This window comes from Rhinopithecus roxellana, chromosome 13, assembly GCF_007565055.1.
Source record: "Rhinopithecus roxellana isolate Shanxi Qingling chromosome 13, ASM756505v1, whole genome shotgun sequence".
Lineage (NCBI taxonomy): Eukaryota > Metazoa > Chordata > Mammalia > Primates > Cercopithecidae > Rhinopithecus > Rhinopithecus roxellana.
The window spans coordinates 118,067,946-118,090,118 of NC_044561.1; the positions used below are offsets into that span (position 1 = coordinate 118,067,946).

General features: G+C 49.9%; 1 protein-coding gene and 1 pseudogene across 1 annotated transcript; both read left to right on the plus strand.

The window, feature by feature from the left end:
- Positions 1–230: 230 nt before the first annotated feature.
- On the plus strand, positions 231–13,341 carry CCN5 (cellular communication network factor 5). Its single transcript, XM_010384269.2, has 4 exons — positions 231–743; positions 5,189–5,405; positions 10,261–10,515; positions 12,617–13,341. The coding sequence occupies exons 1-4, from the start codon at positions 684–686 to the stop codon at positions 12,835–12,837; spliced, it is 753 nt and encodes a 250-aa protein (XP_010382571.1). The 5' UTR covers positions 231–683; the 3' UTR covers positions 12,838–13,341.
- LOC115892924 lies at positions 12,969–13,681 on the plus strand (annotated as a pseudogene).
- The last annotated feature ends 8,492 nt before the right edge of the window (positions 13,682–22,173 follow it).

Below are 22,173 nucleotides of genomic sequence, written 5' to 3' on the forward strand. Positions count from 1 at the left end.
GCAAGCACCGGCACACAGTAGGTCCAGCCTGCCCGGACTCGCCCACCACGGGCCCCCTTCCAGAGCTGGGAGGCAGGCCAAGGGAGGTCCCTCATTGCCAAGAGCAAACAGGCCGCCCAGGGAAGTTTTGCTCTGGGTCACACCCGCCTCTGGGTGGCTGCCAATCTGCCTGCCAGAAACCGCAGGCTGGGCCGCGGCTACCCAGAGTCAGGGCCACAGAGCTTAGGAGACCTTGGGTCAGCTCTGCAAAGGGGGTGTTTACTGGATGCTTCCGGTATCTGCAGCACCACTGGGGTTCAGACAGGGGGTCTGGGATAGGGCTTTGCAACTACAGCAGGGCTAGGACCCTCTTGGGCTGGGAGGAGATAGGGAGGCTCCTGCAAGCTGTCACAGACTCTTGGTGCTGGCACTGGCTCGGGCTTTCACATGCGCGCGCACACACACACACACACACACACACGGACAGGCACCCCCTTGGTGGCCTTCACAGTTTCACCTTCAGGTAAATGGGCTCATCCTTTGGGCCATGAGGATGGGAAGCGAAGCAAGGAATGAAAAAGCTACTCTGTGTGTGTGTGTGTGCGTGCGTGTGCCTGTGTGTGCCTGGGAGTGACCTCACAGCTGCCGGAACATAAAGACTCACAGGTCCGCCTCCCAGGCTCAAAGCTGGCTCTGCAGGGGACATGAGAAGCACACTGAAGTCCCCCCTTCTGGCCTTCTCCCTCCTCTGCCTCCTCTCAAAGGTAAGGAGGCCCGGGCCCTTGAATGCACTGCTGATTACTTGGGTGTGGAAGGGGTGGGGATGTAAAAATCACAGCCAAGGACCCCCGTGGTAGAATTCCTCCAGGGCCCCACAGTGGGCACAGTCTGGCCACCATGCCTAAGCAGGGCTTCTCTCCTTGGCACTCAGAGCTGCCTCCGGCCAGCCCTGCTCTGTGACCTCAGACACGTGCCTTGCCTTCTCTGGGCCTCAGCATCTTCCCAGGTGAAGGGTATACAGTTTGTGAGGCCTCTGTGAAGGTCATTCATGATCATTCATCAAACTTACCAGGCAAATTAAAGAGGACTTTAATGTACCCTCATTATGAATGGGGGTACTGAAGACATGACATGCTTGGCCTAACTCTGAGCCAGCATTTGGATGGATACCTAGCTGATTGGAAGGTTTATTCTGCAAGGGCATCAATGCCGTTGGACTCTTAGGCAGTGAGTGACCCGCCCGCCCTAGCTAGAGGGGGACAGGAGACACCTCTGTGGAGTAATGGCCTTCTCCCCGAGTGCTGCATGGGACATTCACCAAAGGGCTTGTGGGACATCTACCTCGTCTAACATGCACAACAACCCCATAAGGAATTTTCAGTTAAGTGAGGCTCAGAAAGGGTAAGCAACTTGCAACCCCAGTTTTCAGTCAAGTGAGGCTCAGAAAGGGTAAGCAACTTGCTTAAAGTCACACAGCAAAGAAAGGTCAGAGCAATAGAGGAGGGCCATGGCGGAGCCCAGAACAGACATGGATGTAGGGGGAGAGGCACTCCAGTCTGTGCCTCCCCAAGCCCAAACTGGACCAAGGCAACAGCTTCTAAGCCTTATCATCCCCTCGGCAAATGCTGAGTTCCCAGAACCATGGAATCGGCCCCACCACAAGCCACGATCTCACTGTATTTTCACGCTCCTTTGAGAAGCACGGGCAGGAGCTTCTCTCCCTCAGGCCCCAAGTCTTGGTGCCCGGGAAGGCTGAGAACCACACTGGCATCCTGCCCTGCTGTTTGCTCTTCCAAAGGGGATGGGTAGGACATGATGCCAATGTGGGTGGCTTGGGTAGTTGGAATAGGGGACTTGGGGCTCTAGGAGGGAGAAGGGGTCCAGGATTATGAGAGAACAAAGTAAAGCTGTCCTAGACGTGCCATTAGGGTGAGACTTACAGGGCCATTCTTCCCTGGTCCTAGCAAGCAGGGACTGCACAGAAACACAGGGACTTAGTCACCACGACATGGAAAGCCACAGCAACCCTCACAGGGAGAACTCTGAGTCTTCCAGGCTGGCCGTTGGCTCCGGGGCTCCCGGCTGTGGACCGGGACAGGAGGCAGACACCTGGACACAAGCAAAACCACATCGATCAAGGACTGGCCAGGACCTCATTTAATCTCCACCATCACTCAGAAACAGGTGGTCTCTGCTCCACTTTACAGAGGAGAAAACTGAGCTTCACCTCCACCTTCCAAAGCCGTTCATCCACGTGTTCAGTCACGTAGCAAGTCAGTGGCAGAACCTGAATCTCAACTCTTGCCCAAAATACTCCATGCCCAGTGCTCCTGCCCCAGATATCATAAGCCTTGCCCCCTCCCCAACCCCCAGATATCACAGCAAGGCCCTGGGGAAACTGAGGCACAATGGGACAACTTGAGTTTGGGCCTTGGATGTCAACCTGAACTTGGATGTCAATCCTAATTCTGTCTCTTACTGGCTGTGTTACTACACGCTTTGAGCTCCAGTTTTCTCATCTTTAAAATGGGCGTAACGATGGCACCTCACATTGGAGGGGTAAATGAGAAAATGGCACTTGGCCATGACATACATATGGTATCACATGGGATAATTGTACACTAGAATAGTTGATGTCATTAATAGCCTCTCCTGGGTATCGGGGCCTACAGAGTCCTGCCCCCTGACAAACATGGCCAGTAGAGGGGTCCACAGTGGGAGCCTGGGTGCACAGCTGCTGGTCTATTTCCTGGCATTCCTGTTTTCAGGTGGGAGGGACCTGAGAGTCACTCCTGATGGTCCTCCCTCCATTGCCCACAAGCCAAGGCAGCTGAACCTCTGACTTAGAAGGGAACCCAAAAGCCCAGACTGTTTCTATGTGAATCACGTGTGGATTTATGAAAATGCAGATTCAGGCTGGGCACGGTGGCTCATGCCTGTAATCCCAGCACTTTGGGAGGCCAAGGTGGGCGGATCACGAGGTCAGGAGTTTGAGACCAGCCTGGCCAGCATGGTGAAACCCCGTGTGTACTAAAAATACAAACAATTAGCCGGGCGTGGTGGTACGCACCTGTAATCCCAGCTACTCGGGAGGCTGAGGCAGAAGAATTGCTTGAACCTGGGAGGCGAAGGTTGCAGTGAGCCAAGATCGTGCCACTGCACTCCAGCCTGGGTGACAGAGCAAGACTCCATCTCAAAAAAAAAAAAAAAAAAAAAAAAAGGAAAAGAAAAAAAAGAAAATGCAGATTTGGATTTGTATATAAAAATCCAGCTTTGGATTTATAGAGGGGTTCCAGATGCTGCCTAACAAGCTCCCAGGTGACGCTGCTGCTGCTAGTTCAGACCACACCTTGAGGGGCGAGGTCAGGCCATCGTCTCTAGAATCTGAGCAGCCTACAGTGATGGGACCCGCTCCCTTGTGAGGCAGCCAGACACCTGGTTCCGTTCGTTCATCTGCTACTCAGTGCTGTCTTAGTGTGGTGGTGATCGCCTCCTACTTTGCGGCCCCCACCAGAGGCTGGTCAGCCAGTTTGTAATGGGTCCCAGTGGCCAGTGTGGGAGTTGCTGGGAACTGAAAGCAGGTTTGCAGGATTGTGGGTAGGGGTGCACTGGGCGGGGCAGGGGGTGAGGCAGGGCAAAGGGGTCATTGTCTGCTTTGGGGCTGCCCAGGAGATATAAGGTCATTAGTCCCCTCAATGTAAACTGCAAGTCTCCCTTCCTCTAGATAAAACCCTCATCCCCTAAGGATCCTACTAAACTCAAACTTGGCCCCCCACAGATGGGGCCACTGGAAGCATCTTGAATTATGCTTCCTTCTTGGTTCCCACCTTCAAATGGGCGGACAGGGAGCCCACGGCACCTGCTGTATGTTGTGGTTGTTTCTCTGATGTGGGTGGCGAGGGGCAGGCAGGTCACATGGGCTGATACCCTGACCCTGTCACTGGGGAGTGGGTGCCTGGCTTACGGACACAGTCTACCCCCACCCCATGACCCTGAGTCCTCACTTGGGAAGCAGGACCTGGGATGCTCCCAGCCCTGAATTGAACACGCTGACTTGTGGCAAGTCCCTGTCCCTCTCTGGAGCTCAGTTTCCCCATCTGTACCTGGCAGGGGGAGGAGGTTAGACTGGAGCAGAGGTGCTGAAAACCTAGCTGAGCTTCAGAAGCTACTGGATAGCTTGTTAAAAATAAAGATGCCAGGTCCCAGAGTCAAGGACTTCTGATTTTGTAAACCCCAGAGTGGGTTGGGGGGTCTGTATTTTCCCAAGTCTCCTGGCTGATGTGGTGCACATCCAGAGCTGGGAAGCTGAATGAATCCAAAGGCCAAAAACATCCATGATACGGTTCGATTTGTTCGTCCTAAGGTAAGTAGCCATAGCTGGAAAGTGGACCAGCCCCTGCTGTTTTCATCCTTGGCTTGTTGCTTTTACCTTTCTGTAAGCTCCCAGAGGGAGGGGCTGAGCCCTCTGCCATCATTAACAACAATGATCATCAAAGCTAAGTGCACTGAGCGCCTCCTGCATGCCAGGCCCTGTGCTGAGGGTTTGCTGTGCAACATTTCATGTACTCCTCAGAGTAATCCTCTGAGTTAGATACTTCAAGGAAACTGAGGCTCAGAGAGCTTAAGTAACTTCCTCGAGGTCACTCAGCTAATAAGGGGCAGAATTAGAACTGGAAGTCTAGCCAGGTGCAGTGGCTCATGCCTGTAATCCCAGCACTTTGGGAGGCTGAGGCAGGTGGATTGCCCGAGCTCAGGATTTCAAGATTAGCCTGGGTAATATGGTGAAACCCGATCTCTACTACAAATACAAGAATTGCTGGGCGTGGTGGTGGGTGCCTGTAGCCCCAGCTACTCGAGAGGCTGAGGCATGAGAGTCGCTTGAACCCAGGAGATGGAGGTTGCAATGAGGCTGGGATTGTGCCACTGTACTCCATGGAGCCTGGGCAACAGAGCAAGACTCTTGACTCCAAAAATAAAAATAAAAAGTAAAGAACTGGAACTCTAGTGCAGAGTCCTTGCCCGTAACCACATGCCATACTGCCTCTTAGGGCATGTTGTGGGACTACCAGCCTTCGAGGCCAGGTATGCATGGCTCTGAGGCTAAGGTGTGGACCCCACACTGCCCAGTCTGGCAGAGAGGTGGCCGGTTGTGAGGGTCTCACTGCCCACCTTGAAAGCCCATGGCTGAGTGAGGTCTCTGTCTCTTCAGGTGTGTACCCAGCTGTGCTCGACACCATGTACCTGCCCCTGGCCACCTCCCCGATGCCCACTGGGAGTAGCCCTGGTGCTGGATGGCTGTGGCTGCTGCCGGGTATGTGCACGGCGGCTGGGGGAGCCCTGCGACCAACTCCACGTCTGCGACGCCAGCCAGGGCCTGGTCTGCCAGCCCGGGGCAGGACCCGGTGGCCGGGGGGCCCTGTGCCTCTGTAAGCAGGTTTGCAGGACTGAGGGGGGTAGTGTGTGAGCGGGAGGTCAAGGCCGTGGTGTCCTGAATCAAAGTGCAGTCCTCCTCTGTCTCCTTGGATGCTCACTTCAGGTACCCCATCCATTCCAGCTGAACTTGGTGGCCCAAAGCCCAATCCATACTCCCTCCTCTCCCTTCTTGGCCTCTGCTTAAATCATCTTACTACCCCAGTAACCTTCCCCCATCCCTACCTGTCCAAATCATTGCCAACTTTCAAAGTCAGGTTTAAACAGCTTCTCCCCTGAGAAGCCCTCCCAGATTCTTCAAACTGGATGCCATCATTTCCTTCTCAGGATCCTTACAACACTTTGAGGAAAATAAAAGTGCAACCTCTTATTTAGGGCATAATATGTGTCCAGATCTGTGCTAAGCACTTACTACACATGTCACATCATCCTCACAATAACCTTACGATGGGAAGTACTTTCAGACCCATTTTATGAATGAGGAAACTGAGGTTCACCAGCATTAAGGGACATGCTTCATGTCACACGGCATGGGACCGGATCCAACAGGCTCTAAGGAACATTTCATTCTGTCTTCTCTCAGAGTGGGGGCCCTGGGAGCACTGCTGGAATCCTGGGTTTGCTAAGTATTCACTAGCCACCCGAGCATGTGACTTTCCTCACCACTCTTCGAGGCCTTGGTATTCTCTGATGCTTTGGGGCAGGCTTTACAAGCTGGCTCTAGTGACTTGGTGCCAGAGAATTCGTTGTCTTGGGAGGGCTGTCCTGTGCATGGTAAGACTTCTAGCAGCATCCCTGAACTCCACCCACTGTATACTCGGAGCACTCCCCGTCCCCCACGTCATGACAGTCTGTCTTCAGACAGTGCCAAATTTCCCCAGGGGGCAAAATCTCCAGTCAGGAGCCACCACTTTAGAGAAATGCAAAGAGGCAAGAGATTGTTCTTCTTTCTTTTTAAATAATAAGCCTTGTGGAACAATTTATCTTTCATTCATGTGCATGTCACACTTTTATAAAAATAAGAACGAGAGAGAGAGAGAAGCTCATGAATTATTGACAATTAATCTATCTATAGGAAAAGCCTTGTTAAAAAACAACAGGCCAGGCACAGTGGCTCATGCCTATAATCCTATCACTTTGGGAGACTGAGGCGGGAGGACTACTTGAGCCCAGGAGTTCTAGGCCAGCCTTGGCAACATACTGAGATCCTATCTCTGAAAAAAAAAAAAAAAAAAAAAAAAAAAAAAAAAAAAATTAGCCAGGTGTGGTGGCACGTGCCTGTAGTCCTAGCTACTTGAGAGGCTGAGGCAAGAGGCTCGCTTGAGCCTGAGCAACAGACCAAACCCTATCTCAACAACAACAAAAAAAGTAATAACTCTACGTGAAATGCTTTATTTACAAGTATTGTAAGGATAAGGAGGGTGATTTGTTACACAGACTGAGGGATGATTGCTTGTGAAAGTGTATCTGAAGAACAATTGAGATAAGTAACACTTTGCTTACAAAGCTGTTATTTACATTTGCCATGACAGGTGTAAACAGTACCCACAGAGTTTATTTTACACTTGCACAAGCCCTTACCATGTGTAAGACACTGAAGGTTTCGCAAATATAAACTCATTTAATCTCACAACCACATGATGTAGGTACTAATGTCACCCTTCTCTTTTTTTTTTTTTTTTTTTTCTGAGATGGGGTTTCGCTCTTGTTGCCCAGGCTGGAGTGCTGTGGCAAGATCTCGGCTCACTGCAACCTCCACCTCCCAGGTTCAAGCGATTCTCCTGCCTCAGCCTCCCTAGTAGCTGGGATTGCAGGCATGTGCCACCATGCCCGGCTAATTTTGTATTTTTAGTAGAGATGGGGTTTTTCCATGTTGGTCAGGCTGGTCTCAAACTCCTGACCTCAGGTGATCCACCCGCCTCAGCCTCCCAAAGTGCTGGGATTATAGGCGTGAGCCACCGCGCCTGGCCCACCCTTCTGTTATAAATGGAAAAAAGGGGTATAGAGAGGCTAGGCAACTTGCCCAAGGTCACAAAGCTCATAAGTGGCAGAGCTGAGATTTGAACTCAGGGAGCTGGCTCCACAAACTGCATTGCTCAACTGCCTGACATGCAGCTGTTGAATAGTACATAGGCTGTGATTGTCGATAACTATGTTAAGGGATTTTTCGTATTCCATCTTAATTCAGACTTCAAACAGCGCAGGCCAAAGTGTACTTGGGTCCCTGGTCCTTCCTGCAACTCCCCACCTTAGTCTGTCAACATGGTGGTTGCTCATGAGTGCTTAATGATTTAAACTGAATTTAGAGGCCGGGAACTGGTGAACCCCAAAGAGTCCAGCTAACACATCTCAAAGGCTCAGTATGGGGCTTCGCAGGGAACACGCCGCCAAAAACCTCTCCTATCACTCATTGAACGCCCTTCTGTAAGGGCCAACTCTGAGCCGCGAGATGTGCTACAGATTCACCATCGTGTAACAGCACATCCACTGATGGGATCCTCATCTCCTGCCCCCCAGGTCGGTCTCCCCCGTCTGTTGAGAGCATCTCCATCCTTCTCATGGCTGAGGCTCAAGACCTTGGAGTCATTCTAGACATCTCTCTCTCTTTTTTTCTGAGATGGAGTCTCACTCCTTCACCCAGTATGCAGTGGCATGATCTTGGCTCACTGTAACCCCCACCTCTTACATTCAAGCAGTTCTCATGCCTCAGCCTCCCAAGTAGCTGAGATTACAGACTCCTGCCACCATGCCCAGCTGATTTTTGTATTTTTAGTAGAGATGGGTTTTTGCCACATTGGCCAGGCTGGTCTGGAACTCCTGACCTCAAGTGATTCACCCACCTCGGCCTCCCTAAGTGCCGGGAGTACAGGCGTGAACCACCACAGCTGGCCTAGATGTCTCTCTTTTCTCACCTCCCACATACCATCCACCAGCAAATTCATCATGGTATTTCCAGTATCCGACACTCCCGTCCCTTCTGTGGCTGCCACCCTGGTCTGAGCCCCGTCATCACTGGCCTGGATTTTGCAGTAGCCGCATAATCATCTCCCTCCTTCTCTCCTTGTCCCTGGTCTATTCACAACACAGCAGAGAGCTCCTGGGAAGTCATAAGCCAGATCACCTCCCTCCTCTGCCCCAAGCCTTCTGGTAGCTTCCCATCTCAGAGGAAAAGCCAAAGTCCCCACAGTGGCCTACAAGGCCCCACAGGATCTTGCTCCTGCTTCCTCTCTGACCTCATCTCCTCCTGCTGTCTGCTGCAGTCACACTGGCCCCTTGCTCTTCCTTAAGTACCCTGGGCACACTCCTGCCTCAGGGCCTTTGCACTGGCTGTTCCCTCTACCAGCATTATTTCTCAGTGAGGCCTTTCCTGCTGGAGGATTAGATGAGCCAGGGGACTTACAGCATTTTGCCCCAAGCCTGGCACGTAACAGATGCTATGTGGAAGCATAACCCACTCCCATTTATTGAGCATCTGCTATGTGCCAGGCTTGGGGCAAAATGCTGTAAGTCCTCTAACTCATCTAATCCCCCAGCAGCCCTGTGAGCCAGGTACCAAGGCTCAGAGAGGCAAAATAATTTCCCCCAGGCCCCACAAGTGGGAGCCAGAGTTGGAACCTGAGTATGTGTGGTTCTGAAACCCCTGTGTGTGTCTAGACCTACTGGAAGGTTTTCTCAGAAGATCTGGGAGAACCTGTTTGCTGATGAGTCCTTTCCCCAGACGTAGCTCAGTGGTCACCCAGGTCTCACACACATGCTGTTCCCTATCTGCGCTTCCTGAGCGGCTCACATGCCTCTCCAGCGCTCTTACTTCATTCTATCTTGGAGATGATGCCCTCACACCTGTCCCCCCTCCCCAGGCTCGTAAGTCCCTTGAAGCAGGAACTGTCCTCTTTCTGTCTAGGAGCACAGTGGTTGGCACACAGGAGGGAAACAGTAAATACCTCTGGAATGATAAGGAGTAGGGCTATTTTATCAGTGTCTCTCATGTGCCAAGCCTTATGCCAGCTATTCATTCAAGGGGCATTTCCTGCAGTGCTGTGTCACACCTAGACTCTGAGCCCATCAGAGGGATGCAGAGATGCACACTGGCAACCCCAGCCCTCAAGGAGTTCATGTCCAGTGGAGGAAGTGGCAATAACGCCCATATCTTGAGGGCTTCATTGCAAGAGTGTTCCCTGAGCACTTAGGCCATGCCTAGCACTGTGTGCTAGAGGGTATGGACATGTCATCCCACGGAACCTGGAGGTACAATTACCGAGCTCATCATTGCTGTTGTTCAGGCCACTCAGAGAAGTTAAGTAACTTACTCAAAGACACACAGCTGGCAAGTTAAGCCCTGACATGACAGTGATGACTACAACACAAGTGGACAATGACTTTGTTGCATGAAATCTCAGTGTGCATAGAATACTTAAACGTTATTAATATATAGTAACTATACTAATGATAATAAGCAAGGACCTATGGAAGGTCTCCTTTATGTTGTGATCATTACACCTGTCGTTCCAAGTAGTCTCTACCACCCTGGAAAATAAGTACCATTATATCCCACCTTGCAAATGAGGACACTGAGGCAAGAAGTGAAATCACTTGGCCCAGGTCCACAGCTAAGAAAGGGCAGAACTTGGGGGTCAGTCCAGTCCCGTCTTCTTGCAATCCCTGTGCCAGGATGCAGGGTGCCCCAGCAGGCTGGTGGAGGGCTGGGGAGAGGTGCATATCCTGGGCTGGAGCCCTTGGCAGGGCTCAGCTACTGTGAGACCACTGCCTCCTGCAGCGGGATCTGGGCAGCTCTGCAGAGAGGGCTGTGCCGCTTTGCGGGTCACCGATGGGGGTGCGGTTTCTCCTCCGCAGTGGCAGAGGACGATGGCAGCTGTGAGGTGAACGGTCGCCTGTATCGGGAGGGGGAGACCTTCCAGCCCCACTGCAGCATCCGCTGCCGCTGCGAGGACGGCGGCTTCACCTGCGTGCCGCTGTGCAGCGAGGACGTGCGGCTGCCCAGCTGGGACTGCCCCCACCCCAGGAGGGTCGAGGTCCTTGGCAAGTGCTGCCCAGAGTGGGTGTGCGGCCAAGGAGGGGGACTGGGGGCCCAGCCCCTTCCAGCCCAAGGTGAGCGCAGCGCTGGTCCAGGTCAGGGGCAGGACTGCCTGGGGGCGCCAAGGGCCACCTGGGGGGTGGGGTGGGGCGGGGCTTCCTGGGTACCAGGACCCAGGGACACATCAGAAGCTGGGAGGGGCGGAAGCTGAGGAGGGAGATAAGAAAGAGGAGGGGAGGGCCGGGCGCGGTGTTTCGCCCCTATAATCCCAGCACCTTGGGAGGCCGAGGTGGGAGGATTACGTGAGGTTAGGAGTTCGAAACCAGCCTGGCTAACATGGGGAAACCCCGTCTCTACTAAAAATTCAAAAATTAGCCGAGCATGGTGGCGGGCATCTGTAGTCCCAGCTACTTGGGAGGCTGAGGCAGGAGAATCGCTTGAACCCAGGAGGCAGAGGTTACAGTGAGCCCAGATCACGGCACTGCACTCCAGCCTGGCCGACAAGCATGAAACTTCGTCTCAAAAAGAAGAAGAAAAGAAAGAGGAGTGGAGGGTCACCAGGACTCCCTCTTTAAAACCGATAAACAAAAAGCCACCGCCTTTGAGATGTGTAATTTAAGACCATAAATAATTAAAAATAAAAACTGGGTGACAGAGTGGAGAGAGGAAAGATAGGTTAGGGTACATGAACCAAATTCTCACATTTCAGAGATATAATAGAGCTAAGCTCTTAGAATATATAATATTACTGTATTTATAATATATTGATACATATTAATAAAATATTATTAATTTATTGTTATTTGGGCTTATTAAAAAAGGAACTCAAAACTGAACCAGGCAAGGTGGCTGCTCTGGAATGTGGGCCGAGGGTGGGCTAGAGATGGAGAATAGACAGTTACCTCCCACCGTCCCACTATAAATCTTCAATTTTAGAGATTTTTGTTGTTGCTGTGTTGCTTTTTGAAAATTATTATCACATGAATGTGACTTTTTTAAAAAGGCAACTGAAAAGAGGAGGATTGGTTTCATAAATGCTGCCGCCACCCACAAGAGGTAGTCGAGTGTTTTGGGTCAGGTGCACGGTGTCTGCACCAGCCCCACCACTCCCTTTTTGCTGTGTGACTCTGAGAAAGTTGCTTAAGTTCTCTGTGTCTCAGTTTCTCCAGCTGTCCAATGGGGACAATAAGAGCATCCACTTCATAGCGTTGTAAGAACTACTTGAGTTTGTTCAAGTCAAGCAGCTGTAGCAGTGCCTGGCACATGGTACTGTATCAGAGGTAGCCGTTATTATCCCTATGATGGAATATGATATATCCATTTAAATACATAGGAAAACACCAGTGAGTTTGCCTTATGAATAAAAGCAGGATAAGAAGGTGCATTTCCAACTCAATCTCAACTAATTGTGTCCCTATGCATGTATACAGGTATATCTACACGTACACATGCATACACAGCCCACACATATGGGTAGAAGTCAGGGTTTCTTAACCTCACCACTAGTGACAATCGGGGCAAGTAATTATTTGTTGGGGGGGCTTTCCCGTGCACTGCAGGGTGCTTAGCAGCATCCCTGGCTTCTACTCACCAGATACCAGTAGCATTCCCCCAAATGTGATGACCAAAACTGTCTCCAGATATTGCCGAACCTTTCCTGGGAGGCAAAATTACCCTAGTTGAGGACTACTGGTGTAAGACTAGAAGGAAGGACACCAAAATATTCACAGAGGGAGACTTGGAGCAGAGAAAAAGCTAGATCGTGGTAAACCTGCCATCTTGTTCCTGGCACAAGAATCCTGAAATCTTTAGCATCCTTGCCACCGGGTTAAAGCACTACTCCACACAGGCTGGGCACCCTCTGCCTGTAAAATGCTGTTTATCCAAAGAGATGAGAAAGCTGTAGTTGACTGAGGGGCCATCGTGACCAGAAAACTCTGGTTGCCAAATAACTAATATTTATGGAAATCTTACAAGTAGCAGGCACTGTGCTAGGCACTTCATGCCCATTATTTTATTCGATGCCATCCACTGTTAGGAAATTTACATAAGAAGAAACTGAGATGCAGAAAGACTGAGCCATTTGACCAAGATTGCCATGGCCACTGGTGGGTGGGTTGATTGAGCTGCTGAGCCCTGGCTACTCAGTGCTAACTCTTGTTCTTTCTCCCCTAGGACCCCAGTTTTCTGGCCTTGTCTCTTCCCTGCCACCTGGTGTCCCCTGCCCAGAATGGAGCACGGCCTGGGGACCCTGCTCGACCACCTGTGGGCTGGGCATGGCCACCCGGGTGACCAACCAGAACCGCTTCTGCCGACTGGAGACCCAGCGCCGCCTGTGCCTGTCCAGGCCCTGCCCGCCCTCCAGGGGTGGCAGTCCACAGAACAGTGCCTTCTAGAGGAGGGCTGGGAATGGGGACATGGTGTCCACCATCCCCAGCAGGTGGCCCTGTGCCTGGGCCCTGGGCTGATGGAAGATGGCCCCTGCCCAGGCCTTTGGCTGCAGGCAACACTTTAGCTTGGGTCCACCATGCAGGACACGAATATTAACACCCTGCCTGGTCTGCCTGGACCCTGAGGTACAGTGGAGGCGCAAGACCTAGTCCCCTTTCCTCTAACTCACTGCCTAGGAGGCTGGCCAAGGTGTCCAGGGTCCTCTAGCCCATTCCCTGCCTACACACACAGCTTATATCAAACATGCACACAGGCGAGCTCTCTCTCCAACTTCCCCTGGGCAAGAGATGGGACAAGCGTTCCCTTAATATTGAGGCTGCAGCAGGTGCTGGGCTAGACTGGCCATTTTTCTGGGGGTAGGATGAAGGAAGGCACACAGAGATTCTGGATCTCCTGCTGCCTTTTCTGGAGTTTTGTAAACTCGTTCCTGAATACAAGCCTATGCATGATCTTGTGTGTCAGGCCTGTGTTTTCTGAGAAAGCCCTCCCATTATCTGGGGCAGAATTCAGGGGCGGAGTTCTCTGTGAACCTCACAAGGTGAAATCACATCGTCTTAAAGAAAGCCAGAAGACAGGCCTTCAAGTGATCCATGAAGCCCAATTCATATTAATAATAATTAACATTTTTTTTTTTTTTGAGACGGAGTTTTGTTCTTGTTGCCCAGACTGGAGCTGGAGTACAATAGCACGATCTCGACTCACTGCAGCCTCCCGGGTTCAAGCGATTCTCCTGCCTCAAGACTCCTGAGTAGCTGGGGTTACAGGCGCGTGCCACCATGCTCGGCTTTTTTATTTGTTTGTTTGTTTTTTGTATTTTTAGTAGAGAGGGGGCTTGCCATGTTGGTCAGGCTGGTCTCGAACTCCTGACCTCAAGTGATCCGCCCGCCTTGGTCTCCCAAAGTGCTGGGATTACAGGTGTGAGCTACTGCGCCCAACCAATAATTAACATTTCTTGAGCACCTACCATGTGCTAGGCACTAGCACTTTATACAGACCAGTGCTTCCCAGTGTTTTCGACCAGAGAAGAGCAGGGAGAATGGAGGCTGCCTCCCAGGGACTGGGGAGCATAGCCTGAAATCAACTAACCCAAGGGTGAAATTGTTTGAAGTCTCATGTTTTATTGTTTACAAACAACAACAACAAAAAAAGAAAAACAAAAACACTCAACACCAAATACATAAATTTTACATCTTCCTCCATGGTCTACCTGTGTTTGTTTAAAAAGTAAAACTGTATTTCCATTAGGATCCAAGCAGGAAATTAGAAAGCACTCTTGGTATTTAAACAGGGATTTCTTCTTATTGAACTAATTTTATTAAGGTATAATTTACGCACAGTTAAATATACAGGTTTTAAGCGTATGGTTTAACGAGTCTTCATAATCATACACGCTCATGTAACCAGCTCCTCAATTAAGGTATAAAACATTTGCATCATCTCAGGGAGTTCCCTCTGGCTCCTTCCCAGTTATCTCTCTGCTCCCCAAGGCAATGACTGTTCTGATTTCTATCACCATAGATGAGCTTTCCTGTTCTTGAACTTTGCATTAATACAACCATAGAGTAGGTACTCTATAATGAATGACATCTTTCACTCAACATAATAAAATAAAAGGAATTTAATGAGAAGACTTAGTTACCCACCTGAGAGGCCAAGTAGGGGACCGTGTGATGCAAGAGGAGAAACTCAACACCAGCCCTCGGTAGTGGAGGGGCAGAGGGAGGGCAGAGCCCAGAGCTGGCACCAGCAGGCAGAGGATGGGGACCCGGCAAGGCTGTCTGCTGGGAGCTGCAGCCGCTAAGGAGACACAGCCTTGTAGACCTAACAAAAAGTAGACAGAGGTGGAGAGATGTGCCCCCGCTTCTGCCTGCTGCTATCCCCCTGTTTCCAGTTATACCTCCCATGAGTCAAACCTGCTGGGAAGGTGGAAGAAAGGGGGAGCCTTGGAGATGCAGGACAATTAAGGGTAGGGAGGCTTCTGAGAATGAGGGCAATTCCCAGACACAGTGTTTGTCAATTACCCACCCCAGGTAGAGTTGCTGGTCACAGAGGCCTGTGCTGCCCAGCCCCCAACACTCATCTCAGGTATCAGCCACTCCAGAAACCTTAGTTTGAGAATCACAGGCTGAGTCTGAGCCATGTAACCTTCACAGAGCCCCTACATGGCAAATCTAACTAACTCCAGCTCAGGGATGAGGAAACACCTGGGAAAGTGAGCTGTCTAAAAGCTGGTCTACAGCTGGTGTGGGATTTTAGTCCAACCTGAGTTTATCTGACTCTCCAGAATGGCTGTTGGGGTCTCTCATAGACTGAGAATTTCCATGGGTCTGGTTCTGCAAGGGTAAACCCTAAACACATTTCCAGGCAAAATTCTGATAACGTCCCCCCAAACAGGGAGAACACGGACGAGAACGAGGAGTGTGCACTGAGGGGCTCCCACACGTAAGGTTGTCTCTGCCAAGCCTCTGTCCACACCGTTGCACGTCATCCTTGGGACATTCCTAAAGGAAAGTGCCACTAATACTCCCTGGTTAGAGATGAGTAAACTGAGACCCAGAGTGATTAACAAGCTGTCCTGGAGTTGTGGCGCTGGGACTCAGGCCCATGACCTCACAGCTGAGCCGTTGCTGTGCAGTGGGGGAGTGAGTGGGCTCGGCCAACCTGCCCAGGTGTGCATCCTGGCTCTGCTATTTCCTAGCGCTGTCATCTTAGGCAAAGTACTTAACCGCCTTGTGCCTCAGTTTCCCCTTCTTTAAAATGGGGATAATGGCAATACTCAACACAGAGGATTGTTGAGAGTGTTACGTGATTTACAAAAAAAATTTAGGGCCGGGTACGATGACTCACACCTGTAATCCCAGCAATTTGGGAGGGCAAGGCGGGCAAATCACTTGAGGTCAGGAGTTCAAGACCAGCCTGGCCAACACATGAAAACCCCATCTCTACTAAAAATACGCAAATTAACTGGGTGTGATGGCACACACCTGTAATCCCAGCTACTCAGGAGGCTGAGGCATGAGAATTGCTTGAACCCGGGAGACAGAGGTTGTAGTAAGCCAAGATCGTACCACTTGCACTCTAGCCTGGGGGTACAGAGGCCGAAAGATTGAGGGTCATGATCAACTCAGTATACCACTGGAAGCTATATGAGTAAGCAGCAAACTATTTCTCATAAATGCAGAATGTTGGCAAACTGACAAACTGTTTCTGCCACCCAGAAGGAATGCTGAGGGCTGTCACGCCCCAAGCATAGTGTTTCTTGTGATTAGGCATAACTGAAGCCTGTTAGTAACAATATGAACCTGTGATCAATCAAGCAGCTGACCAGTCGTTGCCTCCTCCTCCCTGCTCATTTTACCTAATAAATAGGAGGGGCTGTGTTCCTTTAAAACAGTTTCTTTTGTCTTAAGTTTTCATTTCTACGTTCATCCGTTCGTCCCTTTGTTCAGTCCTGTAATGAAGTCTCAGGCAGTAACAGTAGTAGCTGCTGTAATGACGGTCTCAAGTAGTAACAGTAATAACTGTTGTAGTGACAGCCTCAAGTAGTAATTGTGGTAGTCTGCAACAAAACAAAATAAAATAAAATAAATTTTAGCAACCATTATCCTAACTCTTGGTGCTTTAGTTTTTTGATCTGTAAAATGTGAATAAATAGTAGTGCCCACCCCATAGGACGGCTGTATAAAGTACCCGGCTAGGTGCAGTAGCAAGCACGCCTGTAATCCCAGCACTTTAGGAGGCTGAGGCGGGCAGATCACCTAAGGTCAGGAGTTCGAGACCAACCTGGCCAACATGGTGAAACCCCCATCTCTACTAAAAATACAAAAATTAGCCAGGCATGGTGGCGCACGCCTGTAATCCCAGTTACTTGGGAGGCTGAGGCATGAGAATCACTTGAACCCAGGAGGTGGAGGTTGTAGCAAGCCAAGATCATGCCGCTGCACTCCAGCCTGGGCAAGAGAGCGAGACTCTGCCTAAAAAAAAAAAAAAAAAAAAAAAAAAGTGAGTATCCACTCCGCAGGGGTATTGCATTAGGAAGGTAATTCCTTCATGTTCTTCAACTGAAGCTATTCTCCTCCTGCCTGCAATTCTTGGCAAATGTGAAGGCAAGGACTGGGAATCCTCTTGTTTGTGGAGAAGAAGAAACGTGTCAGGGGCAAAGGTCACAGGGGCAAACCAAGTTAACCCTCTCTGAAGCTCTCACGGCCAGAGGTTTCCAGGCCTGGCCATTTCCCCATGGGACGCTTCTGCACTCACTTCCTCAGTGCTGGCCTGGGTCCGCAGGGAAAGCTGAGTGTCCCGGGGCAGAATGCTTTCTGGAGAGGCCTCTGCCACCAGCTGTGGCCGAAAGACCTGGCATAGGGCCTGTTCCTGGGGCCCTTGGCACACCATCCTCCTCCAGCCAAGAGCCGTAAGAAAGAAGGGACTGAACGAAGGGACAAATGCAGAAATGGAAATTTAAGACAAAAGAAACTGTTTTAAAGGAAGGGGCCAGGGGAAGAAGAGAACTCCCTGCTTCTAGTGAGCAAGGCAGCCCCTGAGCTTCCACAGCCCTTCCTAGTGAAAGGCATCAACAGACCCCAGGAAGTCCTCCTGGCTGCCGGGACACCCGCGGTCCTCCCCATTCTAACTAGTTACAGTTAAAATGAATGTAGCAAACACAGAGAGCGAGGCCCTCCCAAGCCCTGCCCTGGGATCCAGGGACAAACACAGCGCCCAGGGGAGCCCACACACTTAGGGGGAGCAGTTTACTGTCTCACTGTTTATTGAGCAGCTACTGTGTTCCTGGTGCTTTTGTAAACCAGAAAGTGTCTGAGACAGATCTCAGTTTAGACATTTATTTTTCCAAGGTTAAGGACATGCCCAGTAGAGAGGTCTGTGCCTTTCTCTAAAGATGACTTTGAGGGCTTCAGTATTTAAAGGGGAAAGCAGGCTGGAGGGGAAAGAAGGAGGGTCCGGAAATCCACATATTGCAAGAGAAAAAGAGCAGGTAGGGAAATTATGTATTCAATTACGTATTCATCTCACGCTCTGTAACCTTACATAAGATAAGGTGAACACAGAGTAGCTACCCGTGGAGATACCTGGCCTTTTATCTGTGGCTCTCTGCCTAGGAACAAAGGAAAGGCAACTTCTTGTATGACTCAAGTTTCAGCTTGTTTCCTTTTGGCAGAGTGAATTGGGGTTTTCATTTTCCTTTCACACTTTCTATACCTTCTCTTATTGAAAGTGAGGTGGTTGCTGTGATCCGCATTTTACAGATGAGAAGCTTAGGCTTAAAGAACAGAATCACCACTCACCATCCAGGATGGGAAGTCAGAACCAGCTGAACCAGCAGCTGGCTCAGCCTCTCTCTCTCTCTATCTGTCTGTTTCTCTCTCTCCTGTCTCTTTCTCTCTCTGTCTCTCTCTCTCTCCATTTCTCTCTTCTGTCTCTTTCATCCTCTCTCCTCCTCTCCTTCCATTTTTGTTTCTCTTTCCCTTGCCTTTCCTTTTCCTCTTTCTTGAATTTTTAATGAAGTATAAAAAGTATACAAGACCAGGCGTGGTGGCTCATGCCTGTAATCCCAGTACTTTGGGAGGCTGAGGTGGGTGGATTGCATGAGCTCAGGAGTTTGAGACCACCCTGGGTAACGTAGTGAAACCCCCTCTACAAATAATACAAAAATCAGCCGGGCATGGTGGCACATGCCTATAGTCCCAGCTACACAGGAGGCTGAGGTGGGAGGATGGCTTGAGCCCAGGAGGTAGAGGTTGCAGTGGGCCGAGATTGCATTACTGCACTCTAGCCTGGGTGACAAGAGTGAGACCCTGTCTCAAATTAAAAAAAAAAAAAGTACACAAATAATAAGTGTTCAGTTAGTCCAGTTTTCACAAATGAGTCAATCAGTACGCGGGTCAACAGCACGACCATGCATTGCCTGCACCTCCCAAATCCACCTTGGACTTCCTCTCTTAACTATCCACAAGATAATCACTATCCTGACTTCTAACAGATAGATCCATTGTACCTGACCAGAAGCAGCAGCCATCAGCTGGAGACTTGTTAGAAGTGCCCCGTCCCAGACCTACAGATGCTCTGGGAGTAGGGCCCAGAAATCTGTTTTAACAAACCTCCCATCTCATTGAAATCAGACACAGCGCGAGGCTCGGGGGAGGACAGCAGTGATGTGCTGCTGCCCCCTTGTGGCATTTCCATGCATGAACAGCCGAGAGGCCACCTGCCGGGAGGAGGGTCTTCAAGGGGCAACTCCAACAGCCTCTCTGGTAGGTATCCCCCCACCTTCTGCCTAGGAAAAGGGAGGCGACCAATGGCCACCATGTATCATGTGCTAACAAAAAGGCCTCCTGCTTCTTCATGGCTAAAATGTGGTCTAGGGTCTGAGGTGCATTCTCAGCCATCTGATTTTCAAGAATTCATCTTTTTTCACTTCCACTGAAATGAATTATGACATCAGGGAGAACCCAAGGGCAGAAGCAGGGGTCAAGTCCTCTTTGTCATCTCCAGGTTGGCTGACAAACTTGGTTGCAAGTGGCCGCATCACACTGGCTTGGTCTTTATCCATGGCCCCTTTGTTAGAGATGTTAGAACCAGAGCAACTCCATTTTGAGCAGGGGCTGGGTAAAATAAGGCTGAGACCTACTGGGCTGCATTCCCAGACGACTAGGCATTCTAAGGCACACGATGAGCTAGGAGGTCGGCACAAGATACAGGTCATAAAGACCTTGCTGATAAAACAGGCTGCAGAAGATGGCCAAAACCCACCAAAACCAAGATGGCGACGAGAGTGACCTCTGGTTGTCCTCACTGCCACACTCCCACCAGCGCCATGACAGTTTACAAATGCCATGGCAACATCAGGAAGTTACGCTATATGGTCTAAAAGGGGACACATGAATAATCCACCTCTTGTTTAGCATGTCATCAAGAAATAACCATAAAAATGGGCTACCAGCGGCCCTGAGGGCTGTTCCGTCTATGGAGTAGCTATTCTTTATTCCTTTACTTTCTTAATAAACTTGCTTTCACTTTGTGGACTCGCCTCAAATTCTTTCTTGCAGGACATCCAAGAACTCTATCTTGGGGTCTGGATCAGGGCCCCTTTCTGGTCACACCTCCACTGCCCAATGCCTCCTCACCACTGGCTTTCATGAAAAAGGCTTTAATGTCTTCACCGGGCCAGGTCTTTTCATCCAGTCTCTGTTGGATGGCCAGTAACCTAACATGAACCTCTTCAGCAGCTTCTCCCCTGCCCTGAAGCCAGCAGGGGTGGGACACAGGTGACTGACTTGACTCCCTCTACCCTCTCAACCACCTCCCTGCCACTCACCTCAAGGACACGACCTCCAGGTCCACCAACCCTCCTGCCTCTCTCAGTCTCTGAGACATCTCGCTGCAGTCCCACTCTCCTGCCTTGCCTTCCTCTCTTGACCCCTGCTCTGTGGCCACCTGACTAAAATCCAAAGTTTGAGAACCTGGTGGTATCGCCGCTTACTCCATTTGGCTGACGATCTTTATGTTCTGGATCGGGTCCCAATCCAGACCCCAAGAGAGGGTTCTTGGAGCTTGCACAAGAAATAACTCAGGGAGAGTCCATGAAGTGAAAGTGAGTTTATTAAGAAAGTAAAGGAATAAAGAACGGCTGCTCTAAGTCACAGGATTCTAAGTCACAGGATGAGATAGGAGGTCAGCGCAAGATACACATCACAAAGACTTTACTGGTAAGACAGGTTGCAATAAAGAAGCCGGCTAAATCAGAACCTGGTGGCAGAACCTGGTGCCACGCTGCTTACTCCAGATGGCTGATGTGGCATCTGTGGAATGCAAAGTCTCCCTAAGTCTTTTCCCCACGTCAGGCAGATTGCTTAAGTATCAGACTGCAGTCGCCAGAAGAAATCTAAATTTATTTTAAATGTTCATGTCAACAGTCATATTTGTAATGTTTTTCTCCTTAAAAAACATGGTGTACATACGGATGTTCGTCATTGCTATTTATACCTTTATGCCTGTCTTTATTAGCTAGGGTAAACCAGATCCCAGTAATAAATAAACCCCAAATTCAGTGGCATACCAAGGGACAAGGGGAGGTGGTGGTGTTACAGGAAGGGGGTCCCAATTCAGACCCCAAGAGAGGGTTCTTGGAACTCGCATAAGAAAGAACTCAGGGCGAGTCCATAAAGTAGAAGTGAATTTATTAAGAAAGTAAAGGGATAATGATCCATAGAGCAGCCCCGATAATGGTTACCTATTTTTATGGTTATTTCCTGATTATATGCCAAACAAGGAGTGGATTATTCATGCCTCCCCTTTTTAGACCATATAGGGTAACTTCCTGAGGTTGCCATGGCATTTGTAAACTGTCATGGCCCTGGTGAGAGTGTAGCAGTGAGGACGACCAGCGGTCACTCTCGAGGCCATCTTGGTTTTGGCGGGTTTTAGCCGGCTTCTTTATTGCAGCCTGTTTTATCAGCAAGGTCTTTATGACCTGTATCTTATGCCAACCTCCTATCTCATCCTGTGACTTAGAATGCCTTAATCATCCGGAAATGAAGCCCAGCAGGTCTCAGCCTCATTTTACCCAGCCCCTATTCAAGATGGAATCGCTCTGGTTCAAACGCCTCTGACAGTGGGAGTTTTCTCCCTGGTAAGAAGGAATATTTTAATACTGGCAATGTTTAGAATTGCTGGCATGTGGTGACAATAAAAAGCAGATTGACTTTTAGACCTTTTCATTACTGTTTTAAAATTCTCTACAGACAGTGTACCCCTTTATCACCTGCATCCACTTCCACTACCACTAGTGTCATTGGAACATCACTGCCAAAGTGCTTACTAGCCAAAGCACAAAGTCTAATTGTGTTACATAACATTCCCAGTGGGTGCTTCTGCTTGGTGGGCTCCCCCACATGATGATCCAGGAATTCAGGCTCCTTCGTCTAGGACTCTTCCTTCCTCTCCCCTTCTCCCAATCATCTGCATCCAGTAAGGCCTGAATAGGTCAGGGAGGAAGCCCAGACAATTAATTCATGGAAAGTCGGAGCCAGGAAGTTGCACACAGAACTTCTGCTCTTGTCTCTTTGGTTAGAACTCAGTCACATGGTCACACCCAACTGCAAGGGAGGCTGGGAAATGTAGTCTATCTACATTTCATGTGCTATCACAAACATCTATCAGTCTTTGCCACAATGTCTTAAATATTTCACAATAAAGAAATGTTAAATGTCTGTGTTAGACAAGAATGTGGATAAACTACCTTTATGAGTCTTCTCTCTAGTATAGGA